The 23,683-nt window shown below is 42.0% G+C and overlaps 1 protein-coding gene across 1 annotated transcript in view; it reads left to right on the top strand.

Annotated features, from left to right (window-relative positions):
* The window catches only part of ARHGAP42 (Rho GTPase activating protein 42), a 520,987-nt gene that overhangs the window by 153,930 nt on the left and 343,374 nt on the right, over window positions 1-23,683 (top strand). The window contains exon 2 of the mRNA XM_040340188.1: window positions 14,784-14,879. Within this exon, the coding sequence (XP_040196122.1) occupies window positions 14,784-14,879 (96 nt within the window). The remainder of the gene's footprint in view (window positions 1-14,783; window positions 14,880-23,683) is intronic.

Genomic DNA, 23,683 nt, shown 5'->3' on the forward strand with positions numbered 1-23,683 from the left:
GGATAACTGACCGATGGGGCCCACACACGGTCGGTTTGGACCGATGAAACTAAACTTCAGTCCATTTTCATCGGCTTAGACTGATCGTGTGTACAGGGCCTTCCTAATGCAGGATGGGCATAGATAAGCTATTGGGTTGTTTGGGGAGATGAAAAAACGTATTAGCAGCCCCACCGATTTGGTAGAGTCTAGTCACCTTATTCTTTTTTGGAGGATTCTACCACGAAGGCCTCGTACACACGAGAGGATCTATCCGCTGGAATTGATCCGCGGACCAGCTCCAGCGGATAGATCCCCTGGTGTGTACAATCCAGCGGATCTGTTTCCGCGGATTTTTATCCCCTGGGATGGATTTCCAGCGGATAAAAATTTTAAGACATGCTTTAAAATCTATCCGCTTGAATCCATCCCAACGGAATGATCCGCTGGTCTGTACAGACTAACCGGATCAATCCGTCAGAATGAATCCCCCGCATGCGTCGTAATGATTCGACGCATGCGTGGAATTCCTTATATGACAGCGTCGCGCACGTCGCCGCGTCATCATCGCGGCGACGGCGCGACACGTCATCGCGATGGGATTTCGGCGCGGATTTCGATCCGATGGTGAGTACACTCCATCGGATCAAAATCCTCGGAAATCCTCGAGAGGATTTATCCGCGGAAACGGTCCGGTGGACCGTATCTGCGGATAAATCCTCTCGTGTGTACTAGGCCTTAGGGGTCCACCTATATCACTATCATTGACTCAGTCCAGGCCGGGCATTACTAATTGGCAGACCGCGTCCAGATCCAGACCGATATGCTGTCCTATCCGGACCGCCACAGTCCCGCCATTTAGGAGCCAGATCTTCCCCCAAGCTTCGGCCGCTGTCATTCTCAACAGAGAGAAGAGCGTCAGGCTATACAATTCTGAATGGTGGGCAGGGTCTGGAGGTGCAGTAGTTAACTTTTCAAGTTAATCAGCAAGTGATTGGTTGCTAATACACAGGGCGGTCCTAGCAACCAATTCTCAGGTTGTTAAGAAGAAAAGTTAACACCAGCCCCCCCCGCCCTTCCTCCAGAGCTGTATAGCCTGCTGCTCTTCACTGCTCAGAAGGACAGTGACCAAAGCTTGGGGGAATAACTGGCTCCTATTCGCAGCTCAAATCAGTTCAGCCTCCCGCTCTCCTCTGTGTAAAAAGAAGAGTAAAGGGGCAGAGGAGATCGCTGTAATGGCAATGTTGTGAAGGGGGAGGGGCGCAGTGGACCTGAGAACAGAACACCATTGTAGGGGCAGTCATGTGAAGGGCTGCTAAGATGTGAGTTTGGGCAGAGGACACCGCTGTGGGGGGGGGGGGTAATGTGAAGGGGGATAGAGGAAATCACTGTCTGGGTAATATGCGGGGGGGGGCAGAGGACACCATTGTGGGGGGGGGCGGGGTAATTAAAGGCTTCACAATAAATATGCTTGATGTTATGGAGTTGCCAGCTGCTTCTTTTACTCGATGACCGCAATGTGAAGGGGGACAGAGGACACCATTGTGGGGGGGTAATGTGAAGGGGGGACAGAGGACACCATTGTGGGGGGTAATGTGAAGGGGGTCCCCCCGCTGGTGCTCAAAGCTCCTCCTCTTTACCGCGTGCCACCATAGGAAACTATGATGGTGCACCTGTTGACTCGATCCTGAGCTGGGCAGTATGGGTCCTGTAAGGAGAGAGACCAGCGCCGCTGCAGATGGACACAGATCGAGAGAGGGTTCAGGTAATTAAAAGGGGGGTGAGGGGGCAATACAACAACTGGGACATTTTTTACCTTAATGCAATGAATGCATTAAGAACCCAAACAAAAATGTATGGTCCTGGGAGCCCTGCCGCATAAGAGATCTAGTGGTGCTACCTAATAAAGTACAAGGTGGGTGTCACCAAACCATATGCATACCAAAAAAAAAAAAGACAGTAAGCATCGCAAGCCCCACACCTCCCGTCTGCCAGTCCCCCCCCCCCCCCACACACACACACACATACACACACACCGAAAAGGCCCTGGGACTATCCCCACACAACCCAATCCACTCCAGAAAAAATGTCCCCTGTGCGAACTGAGCTTGAAAATCCAGACTATCACTGTATGTATTGCCAACTTATACAGTGATTTATATCATCCCAAGTGATACTTTTATTATCAGATATAGATACTTACATTGAGCCAAGCTGACCCATGGTAAGCAAGCAAAAATATAATACCTAGATTTCTCCTTTCAACACCTATAATGCTCCAGGTTGCAGGAGACTATGTGATTATAGCCTAGCCTTATTGGTGTCAGGTATTTTAATCAAGCCAGAAAGAAGTACTTTCATCCAAAATAATGTACCTGATGGGAAGTGTGGGTTTTAATCATCAGCCTACTTTTAGTACTTTGTTACTTATTTTAATCTAGTCATCATTGTTTCTTAGGGAGTTTTTGCAGCAGCTAATGAGCACAACCAACTTGAGATTTTCCTACATTGCTTCATCTTACTTTCAAGAAACGTCTGTGTTTTCATTTATGGTTTTTCTAAAACCCAGGGGAGAAGGCTGTCCTTTGCAGTCTAGTAATACCGAGCATTGCTTCCATGGGCTTTTTTCTACAGAATTTGCTCTTTTCTCCTTGAATTGCATTATTTTTTTTCACTTTAACAAGAGATAAATTGGCCAAGGAAAGGTCACAGTCTGGATGATGAAACGAGATGCACACACACTCACATAGGAGAATAATAAATAAGGACGCAGTAAGAGTCTTGGCAAACACACTCCATGTGGTTCATTCCATCCAATTGCTTATAAGAACGCAGAAAGGGGAACGTGAGCTCTGCTTAGCCATGGCATAGATGATGCTGCTACTAGTAGGAGTCAATAGAGGTATCGTCCTTCCGAATCACCAATTTATAATCCAAAAATGGAAAGAGTATGTCACAACTGCAAACCTACCAAGACATGGCCGTCCATCTAAACTGAGAGGCCAGTCAAGGGAAGCAGTAATCAGAGAATCAGCCAAGAGGCCCATGGTAACTCTGGAGGAGCTGCAGAGATCAACAGCTCAGGTGGGAGAATCTGTCCACAGGACAACTATTAGTCGTGCACTCCACAAATCTTAGTGGCAAAAAGAAAGCCATTGTTGAAAGAAAGCCATAAGTCCCGTTTGCAGTTTGGGCAAAGCCATGTGGAAGAATTTGCTCTGGTCAAAATAGAACTTTTTGACCTATAAGCAAAACGCTTTGTGTGGCAGACAACTAACACTGCACATCAACCTGAATACACCATCTCCACCGTGAAACATGGTGGTTGCAGCATCATGTTGTGGGGATGCTTTTCTTCAGCTGGGACAGAGAAGCTGGTCAGAGTTGATGGGAAGATGGATGGAGCCAAATACAGGGCAATCTTAGAATAAAACCTGTTAGAGTCTGCAAAAGACTTGAGACTGGGGCGGAGGTTCACCTTCCAGCAGGACAACGACCCTAAATATACAGCCAGAGCTACAATGGAATGGTTTAGATCAAAGCATATTTGTGTGTTAGAATGGCCCAGTCAAAGTCCAGACCTAAATCCAATTGAGAATCTGTGGCAAGACTTGGAAATTGCTGTTCACAGACGCTCTCCATCCAAATTGACAGAACTTGCGCTATTTTGCAAAGAAGAATGAGCAAATATTTCACTCTCTAGATGTGCAAAGCTTGCAGCTGTAATTGCAGTGAAAGGGGGTTCTACAAAGTATTGACTCAGGAGGGTTGAATACGAATGCACGCCACACTTTTCACATATTTATTTGTAACAAAATGTTTAAAATTATTTATAATTTTCCTTCCACTTCACAATTATGGGCCACTTTGTGTTGGTCTATTACATACAATTGCAATAAAATACATTAAAGTTTTATGTATACGCATATTGACCTTCTAGGTAGCCTTGCTGTGTTTTTAATTTCTTCATCAAGTGTGCTAACTCTACAGTCTGACATACAGGTAGAAACTTTAGGGCAAGGGTGTCCAACCTTTTGAAGAGCAAGAGCCACTTAAGCGACTTGGTAACCAGTCGTGGGCCACAATGAGCAGAGCGGGTGGATGGCAGCTCACTCGGCTCTATAGAGCCCACTCTACTCTCAGCACACCAAACTCGCAGGTAATAGAAGTCTATGGCTCAGTATAGGTAACCCACAGGTGCACTTCTCTGCACCTGTGGATCAGTTTGAAAGCAGCCCAGTTACCATTGCAGAACAGATATGCCCATATATACACTGTGATTTTATTAATAAACTTACCTTTAATAACAGTATTCCAGAGCAGGAGGTCGCGGGCCACATCAGAGGGCTCCGCGGGCCACATGTGGCCCCCGGGCCACTGGTTGGGCACCCCTGCTTTAGGGCAAACCTGCATGTATGTAAATAAATTATAATTTTACAAATATGGCATACTAAGCAAATAAAAAATTGAAGTACCTACTCAACTTATTGTTTCCATTTAAAGTTTACCACTGGAATCTATAGAAGTAAATGATAGAGTTGTTGACACTTCCATCCTATGGCCAAACTGAAGTCACAGAAATAAATATTCAGCCAAATTGACATTGTACAGCCTCTTTTTAGTGATGTATTGCTATTGTACAGGGTGTCCCCATATGACTGTGTAGCCTGTTAGGCAACAGAGTTTGACTCAATGCATTCAGTAATCGGCACTTCTAGATCTAGACCTGGCCTGACACACCTCCTTTATCCTTCTTCATTACATGTAGGCGTACAGAAATCTAGAGAGATAGAAAAGTGTGAGAATTGTTGTTTTCAAAGCCAATAAAATGTGTTCAAAACCCCAAATCCTTGCTCGGTTTTTTATTTTGTGCACAATGCTCTTAGTTGCTGCTGACTTTGATAACAAAGATAACAGTTCCTACATCACTGCATTGTGTCTTGGCATCTTGGGACTACAGGATGCAGTGTCAATTAACTGGCCAACGTTAAAATGAATACCAAGCGCCTTAAGGCGATTCGGTTCGCATTTGTAGTGCTATATAAGTTATTCACTCACTCACTCAATGTCTAAGGCCCCTTCCACACGGGGCGTATCCGCTTCATGTCTCTCTATGTCGAATCTTCATGTCTCTCTATGTCGAATATGTTCTCTCTATGTCGAATCTTTTCACTCTACGTCGACTCTTCTTCATGTCTCTATAATGTCAAATCTTTTCTCTCTATGTCGAATCTTTTCTCTCTATGTCGAATCTTTTCACTCTATGTCGACTCTTCTTCATGTCTCTATAATGTCAAATCTTTTCTCTCTATGTCGAATCTTTTCTCTTCATGTAGAATAATATTGGACTAATAGAGTTAAGGTTAGGCACATTCAACCGCAACGAAAACGAAAATAAAGCATTTGTTTATGTCGGATCTTTCGGTTTTCATCCTCTGTGCTTTCGTTATCGTTTGTTAAAACGATAACGAAAATACCTGAAATTCGGACGAAAATGCATTCGGACGAAAACGAATGCACATGTCTAATTGCAGCTACCATTTTTAGGAGATTGCCAAAGACAGCCTCCGTCTTCCTATCTGCACAGGTTTCTCTTGAAATCCATTCAGTGCTGTAAGTTGCTCAATATATAACAAGCACAGTATTTCTTGTTCCCAGCATTCAGCTTCAGACATACTGTGAACCATTTTGAGGAAAAACTAGATAAGATTTTCCATGTAGTATTCATAATGCCTCTTGGGATTGGAATGCTTCTTTACTTAATGATTTGGTCCACCTTTATGGATGAAATTACTTACGTGTCAGCGTTTATCTCCATGTTCAATACATGATGTCTTGATAGAAAGGTGTTGCAGACATTGTAAAGCGTTCAATTTTAGGTTTCAAGGAATTACCATTTATTGGTAATTTTGTAGGTTGAGTTTCACGCTGGCTTCTCTTGGCACGGAGCGTCATTCTCTGCATATATTGCGGAATGTCTGCTAGATAAGCTGTTAAAATCAATCATGTATCATTTGAACCAGATGTTGCTTTGGCTCACCGAGAAATCTTTCAGTATTTTCTTTTTTTCCCCTCTCCAGAGAAGGGAATTAGGATTGGAAAGTTAATATGTGTAGCAAACTTAAATCTTTTTGACAAGTCATATATGATATATATTGTTCGTGGATGGAGGTTGCGGGGATGTAGTATGGTCTACTCCTAGGGGGGGCTTGAAGTCACCATGGTGTCATGTCACTGAGAGCATCTTGCAGATTAATTATAGAATTGCTGCAATTTTATTGTTCCCGGGAATGAACGCTATAAAATAAAGCTTTGTTTGGTTTCGGTTTATAGAACAGCAGAGCATTGGCTGAAGGGTTGATTTAGGAGATTTTTCTTTAGCAATAAATTGATTATTTCAGAGAATAAGTGAAGATAGTTTATTGTTTTAAATGACTATGTCTGTCTGTCTGTCTGTCTATCTATCTATCTATCTATCTATCTGTCTACATGTCTGTCTATCTGTCTATCTCTCTATTGATTTAGGAGATTTTTCTTTAGCAATAAATTGATTATTTCAGAGAATAAGTGAAGACAATTTATTGTTTTAAATGACTATCTATCTATCTATCTATCTATCTATCTATCTATCTATCTATCTATCTATCTATCTACATCTATCTATCTATCTATCTATCTATCTATCTATCTATCTATCTACCTACATGTATCTATCTATCTATCTGTTTGTCTGTCTGTCTGTCTGTCTGTCTGTCTGTCTGTCTATCTATCTATCTATCTATCTATCTATCTGTCTGTCTGTCTGTCTGTCTATCTACCTATCTGTCTACATGTCTGTCTATCTCGCTATTGATTTAGGAGATTTTTCTTTAGCAATAAATTAAATATTTCTGAGAATAAGTGAATACATTTTATTGTTTTAAAGATCTATCTATCTATCTATCTATCTATCTATCTATCTATCTATCTATCTATCTACATGTATCTATCTATCTATCTATCTATCTATCTATCTATCTATCTGTCTGTCTGTCTGTCTGTCTGTCTGTCTATCTACCTATCTGTCTACATGTCTGTCTATCTCGCTATTGATTTAGGAGATTTTTCTTTAGCAATAAATTAAATATTTTTGAGAATAAGTGAATACATTTTATTGTTTTAAAGATCTATCTATCTATCTATCTATCTATCTATCTATCTATCTATCTATCTATCTATCTATCTATCTATCTATCTATCTATCTATCTATCTATCTACATGTATCTGCCTGTCTCTATCTATCTATCTATCTATCTATCTATCTATCTATCTATCTATCTATCTATCTATCTATCTATCTGTCTCTGTCTCTGTCTGTCTGTCTGTCTGTCTGTCTGTCTGTCTGTCTGTCTGTCTACCTATCTGTCTACATGTCTGTCTATCTGTCTATCTCTCTATTGATTTAGGAGATTTTTATTTAGTAATAAATTTAATATTTCTGAGAATAAGTGAAGACAGTTTATTGTTTTAAAGGTCTGTCTATCTATCTATCTATCTATCTATCTATCTATCTATCTATCTATCTATCTATCTATCTATCTATCTATCTATCTATCTATCACACCTTTGTCTTTGCTAGGGAGATTTCCCATAACATCTGTCCCCTTGTCACCAGGACAGGAAGTTAGAAGAACTTTTAGGCCTCGTACACACGATAGGATAGGACAGTGGTGTGAAGGACCGTTTTCATCGGTCAAAACCGATCTTGTGTGGGCCCCATAGGTTATTTAACTTTTGGTTAAAAAAAATAGGAACTTGCTTTAAAATTTAACCGATGGACGCCTAACCGTTAGGTCAAAACCGATCGTTGGTATGCAAAATCGCATGCTCAGAATCAAGTCGACGCATGCTTGGAAGCATTGAACTTAATTTTTTTCAGCACGTCGTTGTGTTTTACTTTACCGCGTTCTGACACGATCGGTTATTTAACCTATGGTGTGTAGGCGTGACGGACCATCAGTCAGCTTCATCGGTTAACCAAGACAACGGTCCTTCAGACCGCTGTCCTCTGGCTATCCTATCGTGTGTACAAGGCCTTAGGGTTACAATATATTTGTCAGCAGGGCTTTTCTGTTTAGAGAATGGGTGCAGGAACTCCCCCCTTCTGAGTCAATTCTTGCCTCCCCCCCTACCCATCTCTGAGCACCGTCCTTTGATATCACCTGTTTTGGAGAATACAGAGCCAAGTATAATTTTGTGGTGCTAAGTAATTTGTATATAATTTGTTAAAGATAACAAGAAAAGCAGTAAAATAGATCCCCTGCAGCCAGCAACAATAGATCTCCCCAGCAACAATAGACTCCCACAGCAGCAATGGACCCCTGCAACCAAATACCACCCAGAAGCAATAACAGATCTCCCAGCCACAATCAAACCCCTCCCTCAACAGATCCCTTCCAACAACAATTGACCCCCCAACAAAATTAGACCCCCCAAAAGCAACAACAGCAGGGCTCGAGTCCTGTGGGAATGCATGGGAACGACGTCCCTCCACTTTTTTCACTGCAGGAACGTCGTTCCCGTTGCAGGACTCGAGCCGCCCATGCCGATCTTTGTCTCCTGGGCAGCGGTGTTGCAAGGCGGGGGAGGGGGCGCTCCGCACCCTGGTGACACCCGACACAGTGCTGGATTGAGCGAGGCGCCACAGCTTTCTCCTCCTCCTTCCCCTGTGCACTCCAGTAACTTTGCTTTGAAGGGAGGAGGAGAAAGCTTAGTGCTCGGCGCCCGCATGTCTTCCGGGAACTGCAATCCCCTATTATTGTGACAGGTAGGCGGGGAGAGGTGCCGGATGCCTATCACAATTACTCTTGTCACAGCCGAGAGAGTCTAGGCTCCTCCTCCACACCGACAGTACATTCACAACATGAGGAGGAGCCTAGGAGGAGGGACATCCATGTGGAGAAAGCCGCGCTGTCTAAGGTCTGTAAATGTGGGGAGGGGAGAGATATTATAATATACTCACAATGGGCAGATATAGAGGGGGGGCTACATTAGGGGCATTACACAGGGGGGGTTACATTAGGGGGATTACACAGGGGGGGTGTTACATTAGGGGCATTACACAGGGGGGGATTCCACAGGGGGGTTACATCGAGGGGGGGGTTACATTAGGGGCATTACACAGGAGGTCACATTAGGGGGATTACACAGGGTGTTACATTAGGGGGATTACACGGGGGGGGTTACATTAGAGGGAGTTACATTAGGGGGATTACACAGGGGGGTTACATTAGGGGGGATTTCACGGGGGGGGGGGGTTTCACGGGGGGGTTACATTAGGGGGATTACACGGGGGGGTTACATTAGGGTGAAATAGCACAAATAAATAAATGAATAAATGTATTTAGCCAATAAAGGCAAACAGCTGCTAACCTAATAGCCTACGAAGACTCTGACAGATCTAAAAAGAAAATACACACATACAATATGTACAATATGTAGGCAGTGCTAATAAAAACACACTGAAAGTGTGAATAGATAAAATATGTGAAATGATTATAAAAGATCAGCATAAAAATCAGTCCAATATATAAGTGCATCTTTATAAACTTTAGTGATGTCGATAGTGACGAAACGTTAGGGTTGGTCTCAGCGACGATCTACATCCCAGTACGTTGTTCAGAGACACGGTTCTCTCTACCCCCGCAAATTGAACTGATTGTGGTAGGAGACATCCTGAATATCTGGATACGTATCTGGCTGATTTTATTGCTTGTGCTCAATGCTTCTTGTTTAATTATTTGATGTACCGTATATACTCAAGTATAAGCCGAGTTTTTCAGCACATTTTTTTGTGTGCTGAAAATGCCCCCCTCGTCTTATACTCGAGTCACCTTTTTGCGCCTGATCTCCCGGACTTTGGGGACCCACTCTTCCTCTACAAGTGTGCAAAGTTTGTTGTCCGGGGGACCTACGGCCGGGGAGCACCGATCTTTCAAAGCCGGGCACCCCTTCCATAGACTCCCATGTTAAACGGTAATTTCTCCAGTGACTTTGGGGACCCGGTACCGGCCGGTCAAAGGTCCCCTGGACTTGTCACACATGTAGCCCCATTTATCCTATACAAGTGTGCAAAGTTTGTTGTCTGGGGGACCTATGGCTGGGGAACACGGATTTTTCAAACTGGGCACCCCTTCCATATACTCACATGTTAAACATCAGTCTAGTTATGGACACAGTGAGGCATGGGCACAGTAAAGGCATGGGCACAGGGAGGCATGGACACAGTGAGGCATGAACACAGTAAGGCATGCATATGGACACAGTGAGGCATGAACAAAGTGAGGCATGCAGATGGACACCCTAGGCTTCTACTCGTCAATAATTTTTCCCATTTTTTTTTGTGGTAAAATTAGCTGCCTCGGCTTATACTTGAGTATATACGGTAAGTGCATGTTCTAAAGGGGGAATTTTTATGAGGAAATAAAACGTTATTTTAAATAGAATCACACTATGGTCCTATCTTTGTTTTTCCTCATATGATCGGATACGGCTATCTTGTGTTTGCTCAAACTCCCATGATAAAGCTGATCTTCAGATAGTGATTACTTCACGAGTGAACGTTCATTTATCTGCATATTATTTTTCAACCTCTGGTAAGCAATCACTTAGCGGGGGGGGGGGGGTGTGAGTACTATACGTGTGGTGGTGTCGGTTGAAGTTATATTATCTATAATTATCGGATACTGTACTTCACTTTGGATCACAATGTGGACTATTTAACAAGTTGATTTTGGACTTTATCACAGATGCACTTTAGTGATTATTAATGCATATATATATTGGACTGATTTTTTATGCTGATCTTTGATAATCATTTCACATATTTTATCTATTCACACTTTCAGTGTGTTTTTATTAGCACTGCCTACATATTGTACATATTGTATGTGTGTATTTTCTTTTTCGATATATTTGTACATGTTGATCATATCCCCCCTTAATCTTCTCTTCTCAAGAGAAAATAAATTCAGTTGCTCTAATCTTTCCTCATAGCTGATCTTTGCCTCTTTTCAGTTTGGTAGCTCTTCTCTGCACTTTCTCCAGTTCCCCGATATCCTTTTAGTGAAACTGACCTGCATATTCCAGATGAGGTCTTACTAATGATTTGTACAGAGGTACGTGTAAAGAGAAATCTCAGCAATGGGACACAGATGATGAAAAAAACTAAATCTGACAAGTTTTGCCTATAGTTCTACTTTAAAGTGAATGTAAACCCAATTCATGAAATTTGAGCTGGGCATATATATCTGCAGTGTTTTGTTATCTCTCTTCAAAGAGTTCCATAGCTCTCTCTTGACCCGTTCCTCTGTTATCAGCCTGCTAACTCCTGACAAATTCTCTGACACGTCAGATAAAAGCAGTCTGAAATGTCTGTCAGGGGAGGTCTCTAAAATAGATTAGCAGGCAGCTGGACCTGTTACAAAACACCTCTGATGCCGGGTACAGACGAGAGGATTGATCCGCGGATACGGTCCGCTGGACCGTATCCACGGATAAATCCTCTCAAGGATTTCCCCGGATTTGGATCCGATGGAGTGTACTCACCATCGGATCGAAATCCGCGTCGAAATCCCTTCGCGATGACGTGTCGCGCCGTCGCCTCGATGATGACGCGGCGACGCGCGCGACGCTGTCATATAAGGATACCCACGCATGCGTTGAATCATTACGACGCATGCGAGGGAGGGAATCGGACGGATCGATCCGGTGAGTCTGTACAGACCACCGGATCGATCCGCTGAAGCCGATTCCAGCGGATAGATTTCTTAGCATGCTAAGAAAATTTTATCTGCTGGAAATCGGTCGGGCAGAAAAAAATCCGCGGAAAAAGATCCGCTGGGATGTACACACCAGCGGATCCATCCGCTGGAACTGATCCGCAGATCAATTCCAGCGGATAGATCTTCTCGTGTGTACGGGGCCTGAGAGTCTCTGCCTATGATGAGAGGGGGTGTTTGCCTTTCCTCCAATCATCAATTTTAGCTATCTTGGCTGTATGATCAGACATCACACTCTGTGTTAAACAGGAAATCTTCTAAACCATATATAAATGTGAAGACAGTAGATATACATGTAAAACCTATGTAGGGAGATTTGGTTCATCCTTGTGTATCATCTGAGGCTGATCACTTCACTGGGTGTATGGAGGGTTTACATCCACTTTAATGCAACCCACCTGGGATAAGGGCCAATCTCCACTGGCAGCAAAAAGAAAACGCCCAATAACCACCCCATGATAATGGAAATGCATGGGACAGTGCACACGTTAGTACCAGTGTTGTGGTGCATTTAGCTAAGATGGCAAAAGATCATTCAAGGAGTGCCATTGATCTTAAAGTGCGAAGCTCCTTGTGGACACCCTGGCCATATTACCACTGTGGTTTCATCTTTTTATCTATATATATAAAACTCAACGTGTGTGTGTGTGTGTGCGTGTGTGTATGTATGTATGTTCCAGCATCACGTCCAAACGGCTAAAGATATTAACATGAAACTTGGCACACATGTTACTTATATGTCAGCAACAAACATAGGATAGGTGGTTTAACCCTTACCCACCCCCATTTGCCATGGTCGGGGTTTTCCTTTAAAGTCCCATTCAACTCTATGGGAAATACATGTTACTTCATAACTTCCAAACGGCTGTAGATATTTCGATAACACTTGGTCACATGTTACTTATATGTCCACTTAAACTATAGGATAGTTAATTTATCCCTTAACTACCCCCATTTGTGAGGGTCGGGGTTTTTGTTTAAAGTCCCATGCAAATCAATGGGAAATGTATGTTCCCACATAACTTCTGTACGCCTGGAGATATTTCAATAATACCTGGTACACATATTACTTATATGCCAAATAAAAATATATGACAGTTAAATTAACCCTTACCTACACCCTTATATAAAAGATGGGTATATTTATATTACTATGAATTTCCTCCCCAAAAGGTTAAGATGGGAAGACCGGGCAACGCCGGGTATTCAGCTAGTACCAGATAAAAAGAGAACTGTACACATTTAACAATGTAAACAGGTTTCTTGAATATCCCAGACTTCACAACCTATGTGTTTTCCACTCTGATCTCTTACACAAAGCAAAGTGAACATTTTCCCCTCGTGCTTCCTTTTTTATTATTAGCGCTAAATCATTTCCAAAGTACAGATCGGAGTTACTGTCTTTCTCAGCTACTCCTTAATTTAGTGGGAAGTCTTATGAATGCCATTTCCAGTGTGTTATTTCAGTATTTAATTATTTTAATCAATGACAATTTAACACAGCGGGTCTCAGATGGCTGAAGAAAGCTTTGAGGGGAAAGTGACCTTTAATAAAGCCCAAGAAGAAAAATGACACTTCATCGCTGGTAGACATTTTCACATAAATGGATGATAATTCTTCCTCTGAATTTGATCAGAATTGCAGTCTAAATTTAGATGGATGGCAATTGCTATTATTGACCATTATTTATACACTGCCGTCAGGTTGTAGGAAAAAACGTTCAATGTCCAAGTTTACCATTCTTGTGCATTTCCTTTTCGTTCAACTTATTGTGCCTTATTTTGTTGTGTCCTTCAAGATCTTTTTACTTTTATTGGTTGCCCAGAGTTAACTCTATACATATCATTCCTCAGTATGAACATTGACCGCTTTATTGTACTATTCTGCATGTCTGTTAAAGTTTATGTCTGGGGAAAAATGAAAACATGTGACTGCAAGTTCTATAGAGACGAAAGGAAGAACGAAGCTGGGACTCAAACCAGAGACATTTTGACTCCTCTCACCATAACCTGAGCTAGTTATAGCCTTATCGCAAACATCTCCAAGATTTTAAAAAACACTGGAGCCCATGGAACATTTTGTGAGATTTTGTTTGTGCGTGATTCCTTAACACCTTCCCGCCCAGCCTATAGCAGAATGACGGCCCGGCGGTGGCTTAAGTGTTCTGAGTGGACGTCATATGGTGTCCTTTTAGAAAGCTGCGCAATCTGTCACCGGCTGTGTCCTCCGGATCCACTGCTCAGTTTACTGGCTTGCCACCAGTACCATGTGACCGCTGTGACCAATCACAGCAGGTCACATGACAGTTGTAAACAATGGATGGCTTTTTTCCATGCCATCCATTGTGTACAATTGTTTTGCTAGCGGTGATTGGTCAATGTGATCACATGGTACAGACAGGCACAATCACAGCCCATCTGTAACATGTAATTAGCTTTGGCCAATAACAACAAAACAAACGTATTCAGTAAAATTCACTGCTATAAGCAATCACAATGTGTAAAAAAAAACGAAATCCTGATCAATTCCCCAGAGTAGTAGTGTTACTATGGTAACAATATATTGCTCTGGTCAAAGTGTATTAAAAAAAAAAATTGTAAAAAAAAATAATAATAATTATCTGTTTAGTTATTTTTTCCGTCCTGTCACCATTCAGTGTGCCTGATCACTGCCACACCAGTTATATGATGATGCTGCACTGCACTGGTGACAGTATGTGAAAAAAAAATTGTGACTATTTTGTTTTCATTTCTTAATTTTTCCAAAAATGATGACAAAAAATGTCAACTTCAAAGAACCCGCCATGCTTCTTACTAAATACTTTGGACTGTCTACTTTCCAAAAAGGGATAATTTGGGGGATATTTGTACTGTCCTCGTGTTTTCAGGCCTCAAGAAATTAAATAAGCCATCAGTTTTTAATTTGTTTTTACCTAAACAGTGCTGTAGTCTTATCATTGTGCTCTTTTGTCTTTCTGTTCTAGATCTATCAATGGCCGTTCAGAAATTCTCTCATTCCCTGCAAGACTTCCAATTTGAATGCATTGGAGATGCAGAGACAGACGATGAAATTAACATTGGTAAGATATCTTTCATTTTTACAACAGTTTGTTAAAATGGCACATGTCATTCCTTATGCTATAATCATCAAAATATATGTGTGCATATTGTCTTTTGTGAGCTCTTTATTGTTTCCTCTGTCACGTCACAGCTTTACAGCAATCCCTAGAGAGCAGCAGTGAAAACTCTGGGAAAACTGGAAACCGGGCTACACAATTACATCTTTCTGTTTCCTGATTGGAAATGTATTTTTGTTTTTTTCTCTCTGCAGCAGTCTGACCCAACCCCCAGCTAAGTCACAGCCAGACTCATTAAAGTAGCATTAAAGATTAAAAAATCAAACAAAAAAAACAAAAAACAAACATGATATACCTACCTGCTCTGTGCAATCGTATTGCACAGAGCAGCACTTATACTCTTCTTCTCAGGTCCCCCGCTGGCGCTCCTGGCTTTTCCCCCTTGATCAGTGCCCCGCAATACCAAGTCACTTGCTATAGATGAACTGGTGAGTGCTCGCTCCCGAGCCCCCTCTACGTTCATAAGACACATAGAGCCGCAGCTTGCCCCTGCCCTGCCCCCCACTCTCTCCTCATTGACTCACTGGCTGTGATTGACAGTAGTGGGAGCCAATGGCTCCCACTGCTGTGATCTCAGGCAATGAAGAGATAAAGACCTGGGACAGCTGAGGCTCCGGTGCACATCAAAAGATCAACAGGGGGCTCAGGTAAGTAATGGGGGGGGGGCTGTGGGCAGCACACATGAGTTTTTTTTATCTTCATGCATAGATTGCATGAAGGTAAAAAACCTTCAGCCTTAACAACCACTGTAAAGAAAGATTTACCCTTGCCCAGCGGATGATAAATAAGTTGATATACTTACTTTATTTCTTGTTCCCTCAGGCTTCCTCCTGTTTGTATGACCAGCCCCCCAACACCTCTCCCTTTGTTGCCCAACCTGTTACAGCTCCCTGACATCATCCATATAATGCAGGACCAACAGTCCCTCAGGCTTCTTCCTCTTTGTACGACTAGTCCCCGAAGCCTCTCCCCTTCATTGCCCAACCTGTTACAGCTCCCTGACATCATCCATATAATGCAGGACCAACAGTCCCTCAGGCTTCTTCCTCTTTGTACGACTAGTCCCCGAAGCCTCTCCCCTTCATTGCCCGACCTGTTACAGCTCTCTGACATCATCCCGTACAATGCAGGACCAACAGTCCATGCATTGTTAGGGAGCTTGCAGAGGGCCTTCCCATAACTTAGAACATCAAACAGGAGAGGAAAATGTTCCTGGGGAAGCAAAGAATAAGGTAAGTAGATCATTTTATTTATCATACCCTAGGCAAAAAGTAGCCGTTAAGCCATGCAGAGTGGAGAAAAATCGAATGCAAAAGTAAATCCTTAGTTCAGCTTTAAATAAAAGAACAATATTTTCTTAGAACTGGGAGCTATTTATAATACTACTGTGGTAAAGAAGATAATATTCAAATTTGATACCTACTTGCTTCACAGATTATGTGCCGTTGCTTACCGCCTCCCTACAGGATGCTAATTCTGTAGCTCACACTTGATCAGAGCTGGAACACTTATCTTTTCCCAGTGGCCGCTGACTTATTTTTACTGATTCAACCTGTTCCTTCAAACTTATTGAGCTTGAAAAGAACTTTGCCCAAATGTGTAGGCAATGACACATTATCAGTGGTTAGTGAAAGCAGAAAAAGGCATAATAAAAACAAAAGGTTACCGGTAAATGCACCATCCATTGTATAAATGTTACGCTAACAGTACATGGCCTCGTGACCATGTCTTTTTCACTGTGATCCCCCATCCAGGTGCCATTACTGGTGGAAAAGTTTGTCACTTACAAACGCAGCTTGTAAATTAAATATACAGTATTGATATTTTTTTTTAGTGATGCAGTTTACTATACACAATTGCATACACAACGTTGCTTTTAATGTAACTTGAAAAAGTATTCAAACACCTTGAAATTTTCCACATTTTGTCATGTTACAGCCAAAAACGTAAATGTATTTTATTGGGATTTTATGTGATAGACCTGTTGGAAAGAACAACAGCATGGTTGTTAATATACTGTATGCATTATACCTATCTATGCAGCAGGTGGCGCTGTAATATTATAGTGTATAGTTCATGTATTCTATGATATAACAGGATGTAATGTCTATCTATGTTCAGTGTACTTGTTTGTTGTTCCTGTCTTCATGATGAAAATAAATGTTCTGATATTTCTCCATGAAAGTAAAGCTAATTGCTTCTGTGACACGACCAGACATAGCCACAGCAGTGGGCATACTATACAGGAAAGTCTCGTCTCCCTGTCAGCGTGACTGGAACGCAGAAAAAAAAGGAACAATTCAGATAAAGTTACGGTTACCAGCAACATCCAATCCAAAATTGGTCGGATATGTGGATGCTGATTGGGCCTGTGACTGCACAGACTGCACATCTACAAGTGGATTCATCTTCCAGTATGGGGAAGGAGCCATAAGTTGGTCTAGTCGAAAGCAAGCAACTGTCGCTCTTCAACTGAAGCAGAGTACATTGTAGCAGCATTTGCATGTCAAGAAGCAAAATGGATTTGTCAACTTTTTGTAGACATTGTGATAGGCATGTCAAAACGAATTCCCATTTTTGAAGACAACCAGGGATGTATAAATCTTACACAATCAGAAAGGGTCAATCCCAGGGCTAAATACATCAACGTCAAGTATCCCCTACTGAGGGACAATCAAGAGCAAAATGTTATTGACCTTCACTATCCATTAGGGGGGATGACTGCCAATGAACTCACCAAGCCTTTGTTGAAGGAACATCATCGTTATATCCAGAAGAAGCTGAATAGAATTTGACAAAGCACATGCTGTTGGGAAGGGGTGTTGGAAAGAACAACAGCATGGTTGCTAATAAACTGACAATACTGTATGCATTATACCTAGCTATGCAGCAGGTGACTAGTATGAGTAGTTCATGTATTCTATGATATAACAGGATGTATTGTCTATCTATGTTCAGTGTACTTGTTTGTTGTTCCTGTCTCTATGAAGAAAATACATGTTCTGATATTTCTCCATGAAAGTAAAGCTAATTTCTGCAAACAAGAAGCTTCCAGTGCATTAATTGCAATACTCTTCACAACAAGACCAACACAACGTGGCACATAGGAAGTGGAAGAAAATTCTAAATAGTTTTTTTTTTTGTTTTTTTTTTACAAATACATATCTGAAAAGTGTGGTGTGCATTTGTATTCACCTGTATTCACCTGCCCCAAGACAATACTTTGTAGAACCACCTTTCACTGCAATTAAAGCAGGGTATGTCTCTACCAGCTTTGCCCTTCTAAAGAGTGTCATTTTTGCCAACTCTTCTTTACAAAATAGCTCAAGCTCTGTCAGATTGGATGGAGAGTGTCTGTGAACAGCAATTTTCAAGTCATGCCACAGATTCTCAATTGGATTCAGGTCTGGACTTTGACTGGGCCATTCTAACACATAAATATGCTGTGATCTAAACCATTCCATTGTAGCTCTGGCTGTATGTTTAGGGTCGTTGTCCTGATGGAAGGTGAACCTCTGCCCCAGTCTCAAGTCTTTTGCAGACTCTTAACAGGTTTTCTTCTAAGATTGCCCTGTATTTGGTTCCATCCATCTGCCCATCAACTCTGACCAGCTTCTCTGTCCCTGCTGAAGAAAAGCATCCCCACAACATGATCCTGCCACCACCATGTTTCACGGTGGGGATGGTGTGTTCTGGGTGATGTCCAGTGTTAGTTTACCGCTACACACAGCATTTTGCTTTTAGGCCAAAAAATTAAATTTTGGTCTCATCTGACCAGAGCACCTTCTTCCACATGTATGCTGTGTCCCCCTACATAGCTTCTCACAAATTGCAAATGGGACTTCTTATGGCTTTCTTTCAACGATGGCCTTCTTCTTGCCACTTTTCCATAAAGACCAGATTTATGGAGTGCACGACTAATCGTTGCCATGTGGACAGATTCTCCCACCTGAGCTGTGGATCTCTGCAGCTCCTCCACAGTTACCATGGGCCTCTTGGCTGCTTCTCTGATTAATGCTCTCCTTTCCTGGCCTGTCAGTTTAGGTTGACAGCCACGTCTTGGTAGGTTTGCAGTTGTGCTGTACTCTCTTTACATTTTTGGATGATGGATTGAACGGTGCTTTGTGAGATGTTCAAAGCTTGGGATATTTTTTTATAACTTAACCCTGCTTTAAACATCTCAACAACTTTATCCCTGACCTGTCTGGTGTGTTCCTTGGCCTTCATGATGCTGTTTGTTCACAAATGTTCTCTAACAAACCTCTCAGGGCTTCACAGAAAAGCTGTATTTATACTAAGATTAATTTACATACAGGTGAACTAATTTACTAATTAGGTGACTTCTGAAGGCAATTGGTTCCACTAGATTTTAGTTGGGGGTATCAGATTAAAGGGGGCTGAATACAAATGCACACCACACTTTTCAGATTTGTATTTGTAAGACATTTTAAAAACCATTCATCATTTTCGTTTAACTTTAGAATTATGTGCCTCTTTTGTGTTGGTCTATCACATAAAATCCCAATAAAATATATTTAAGTTTTTGGTTATAACATGACAAAATGTGGATAATTTTAAGGAGTATGAATACTTTTTCAAGGCACTGTATTAGTTGATGAATGTAACCCTTGGACATGGTGAACAGAATCACATTTTTATTATGTCTGGTCCAATGGCACAGAGTGATAAGTGAAGATCACTTCTATTTGGAATGTTTCCCTATATGTGTTAACAATTAACCTACTCAACTGTTTTTTCTAAGTTATGCCTTGTACACATGATGGGTTTTCCCGGCGGTAAAAAGTCCGCCGGGAAAACCGAGGGGAAAACCGAGAACCTGCTTGGTAGCTTTTCCCCCCTACACACAGTCGGGTTTCCCGACAGAAAAACTGCCATGGGAGCTTTGGTCGGGAAACCCGGCCGCGTGTATGCTCCACCGCAGTGTTTCCCATAGGAAAACTGCCAGCTAAAAAAAACGCCGGGAATCCCGGCGGGAAAAAAGAGAACATGTTCTAATTTTTCCCGCCGGGATTACAGACGGTTTTCATGTTGGGAAAACTGTGATGGAGCATATACACGGCCGGGAAAAGTTGTCATGGCAGTTTTCCCGACTGGAAAACCGGTCGTGTGTACGAGGCATAAGATTCGGGAAATGCCATGAAAAATAGCTTTACTTTCGCCCCAAAGTTGTGGCAACATTTTGGAAATTGTATTGTTGTTTACCTTCTAAATAAAAATATTGTTTGCCTTGTTGTAAACGTGCTTGGGCTTATGTATCGCTCTGTAGTTTGATACAGATCGAACAAGACAGTATAGTACACTTTAATTGTATCTTGCCTCCTTGTCTTATGTTGTAGCCCCGATATAATTTTATTCTGTGGGCGATTCAGCGTCAGATAAAAGTGATCCCGGCGGCGGAATATTTCACATGATCACTTTTAGAGGTGGTGGGAGAGGTTCCCCCCCTTCTGGTTGTTTCCAGGTTTACCAAAGCTGTCCGTAAATCCGAAAGTGATCCGATCCATTGGATGAAAAGGCAGGAAGCCGAGTGAGGGTAAGATGGCCACCACTCAGCTCTATGCCCTTTGAAGGACCGGAGTGACAGACATCACTTCTGGTTCTCTGGCTTAAAGAGATGATTTTTTTTTTTAAAGTGTCAATTTTAATTTTTTTTGCTTTTAATGGTAAATGAAAGATCTGAGGTATTTCTGAACCCAGATCTCACAATAAAGAGGCCTGTCAGTTTAGGTGGACGGCCATGTCTTGGTAGGTTTGCAGTTGTGTCATACTCTTTTTACATTTTCGGATGATGGATTGAACAGTGCTCTGTGAGATGTTCAAAGCCTGTGATATTTTTTTATAACCTAACTCTGCTTTAAACTTCTCCACAACTATACCTGACATGTCTGGTGTGTTCCTTGGCCTTTAGGATGCTGATTCTCCCACCTTAGCTGTGGATCTCTGCGGATCCTCCAGAGTTACCATGGGCCTCTTGGCTGCTTCTCCGACTAATGCTCTCCTTGCCCGGCCTGTCAGTTTAGGTGAACGTCCATGTCTTGGTAGGTTTGCCGTTGTGCCATACTATTTCCATTTTCGGATGATTGATTGAACAGTGCTCAGTGAGATGTTCAAAGCTTTGAATATTTTTTTGAAAGCGCTATACCTGACCTGTTTTGTGTGTTCCTTGGCCTTCATGATACTGTTTGTTCAATAAGGTTCTCTAAAATAAGGGGGCTTCACAGAACAGCTGTATTTATACTGAGATTCAATTACACACAGGTGGACTCCATTTACTATGACTTCTGATGGCAATTGGGTCCACTAGATTTTAGTTAGGGGTATCAGAGTAAAGGGGGATGAATACAAATGCATGCTACACTTTTCAGATATTTATATGTAAAAAACAATTGAAAACCATTTATCATTTTCCTTCTGCTTCACAATTATGTGCCACTTTGTGTTGGTCTATTGCATAAAATCCCAATAAGACAGATTTCCGTTTTTGGTTGTAACTCGAAAAAAAATTCAAACTTTCAAGGGGTTTGAATACTTTTTCAAAGCACTGTAGGTAGGAAAAAAAAAAAGCAAAATGCGCACTATTGTTTTTGGGCTGTACTATGGGTACATACAAAAGCTAATGTACACATATGTGGTATTGCTGTGATCATCAGGAAAAGGATAATTTAATTTGGGTTGTTCTTTGGTGGAAGGTTATGATAGTATCAAGAAATATACAGCTAATTAAAAAATAAAAATTAAGATTTTTTTTACTTGGGCCAGTTTTCATTTAATAATAATAAAAAAAAAATCAGGAGATATTCATTACCAGGGGCAGGGACAGATACAAAATAGATTTTGCCCAAAGTTGGGCTTTAACAGTAACTTGTCTTGAGTTTTGGGGAAATACAGTAGTAGACTTTTTAGCTGCTTGCGCTTCCTTTGGGCTCTCAGGAAGTGCAAAGAGAGAATCTAATTGCTAAATCACCATAGTTGTGTCACGTACCTGATGGTTGTGAGCCTGAATTGCAGAGGACGGCCTCCCTTGCGGCTCCCACTCGCGGCCCCCTGGTAAGGTAACAGTAGGCACAAGAGACGGGAGTGGCACGGGTGCCTGGCAGGATCAACAGAGGTGAGGAATTGGAACCGGAAACTTCCTTGCAGGAACTGGGATACGGGAACTGGATCAGCTTGGCAGGCTGGATCAGTTTAGCAGACTGGATCAGCTTGGCAGGCTGGAACAGTTTAGCAGACTGGATCAGCTTGGCAGACTGGATCAGCTTGGCAGACTGGAACAGCTTAGCAGACTGGATATGCTTAGCAGACTGGATCAGGAGCAGCTCAGCAGACTGGATCAGCTTAGCAGACTGGATCGGAACCAGGAACAGATAGGACCAATATAGGGATAGTCCAGGTCAGATATCAGGCGTGCAGCAAAGGTACAGGGGTTTAGGAGAAGAGAAGCGTCTTAGGCTTGGTACAAAAAGAAGGCAAGATCGAGATGGAAGGCCAAAAACAACTTGGGCAAAAAAGATGGCTGTGGTTGAAGAATCATCTTGTCATGGTAGTGCCAGATAGGGCCCCCCACAGGATAGATGCTTGACGAAGGGGTCCTGTTGTGACCATGCAATAAATTATCCGTTTGGACGCTATTCATATCGTTCCATAGTGTGCTGGCAAATATCTTCATCATCGCCACAGGATAGAGACATCAGTTCCAAAATGAGCTCTCCCTATGTGCTGAAGTAATAGCAACCAGAACAACAACTTTCCACGTCCAAATAACTAACGGAGGGCCTCGAATAGGTTCAGATGGAGGTTTTTGTAGAACCGAAAGAACCATCATCTTCATACACTTGCAAGAAAACCGAAGCCCTTCCTACAGGGGAGGAGTTAAGCAAAATATGTTCACTTAACCTTAGATTTGTTTACAACTGTATCAAAGTGTTGCAGAGGGTGCAAAGTTTTACAGATTTTTGTATTTATAAGCCTAAGTAGAAAAGACTGACTCCTGCAGGGTGGGACCTTGCCCTCTATATGGAAGCAAAGCTCAATCTCCTATCTGATTGGAGCCAGGATCTGGCTCTGACTCAGATTTTTCTACTCAGGCTGTGACTGCTTTTTAAAGAAAACAATCTGTCATACCCCGTATACACGCTCAGGATTTCCGACGGGGAAAAAAGAGAGCTGGTTCTCTTTTCTTTTCCGGCGGGTTTGGCAGTTTTCCCGTCAGAAAAACTGTGAGGGAGCATACACACGGCCGGGATTCCCGGCCAAAAGCCTGTCGGAAAACCCGGACGTGTGTACCGGGATAAGACTTTCTTTACCTTCTACCTTTTATTTTAAGAACGGTACCTTGAAAGTATTTAGCTGATAAAGTGAAAGTTCAATTACGTTGTAATCGCTTTTCAGAATATTCAACTCAACAGTATAATAGTTTCTCTTCATTCCCAGTTGTTTCCATCTTTCATCTCTATACATTGACTTTCACAATTGAAACTTTCTTTACAACCTTAACCTCTTTGAACAGGTTTCCGACTTTTTCAAACAGCTCTTATGTTCTCTGGAGCCTCAACCTTTTTTCCCTTTCCTTCCTACTGTATATTTTATTTACCGTTCTTCTTTTGTTCAGTAAATTGATCTATATTTGTTTTTATGTTGTAACATTTTAGACCTGGCTATATTCCCTTCTTCTAAAGACTTTCTACATCAACATGGGGATAAGGTGCTATAGGGTGGGAAGCGCAGAG

Source organism: Rana temporaria, chromosome 2 (genome assembly GCF_905171775.1).
Source record: "Rana temporaria chromosome 2, aRanTem1.1, whole genome shotgun sequence".
NCBI classification, from domain to species: domain Eukaryota; kingdom Metazoa; phylum Chordata; class Amphibia; order Anura; family Ranidae; genus Rana; species Rana temporaria.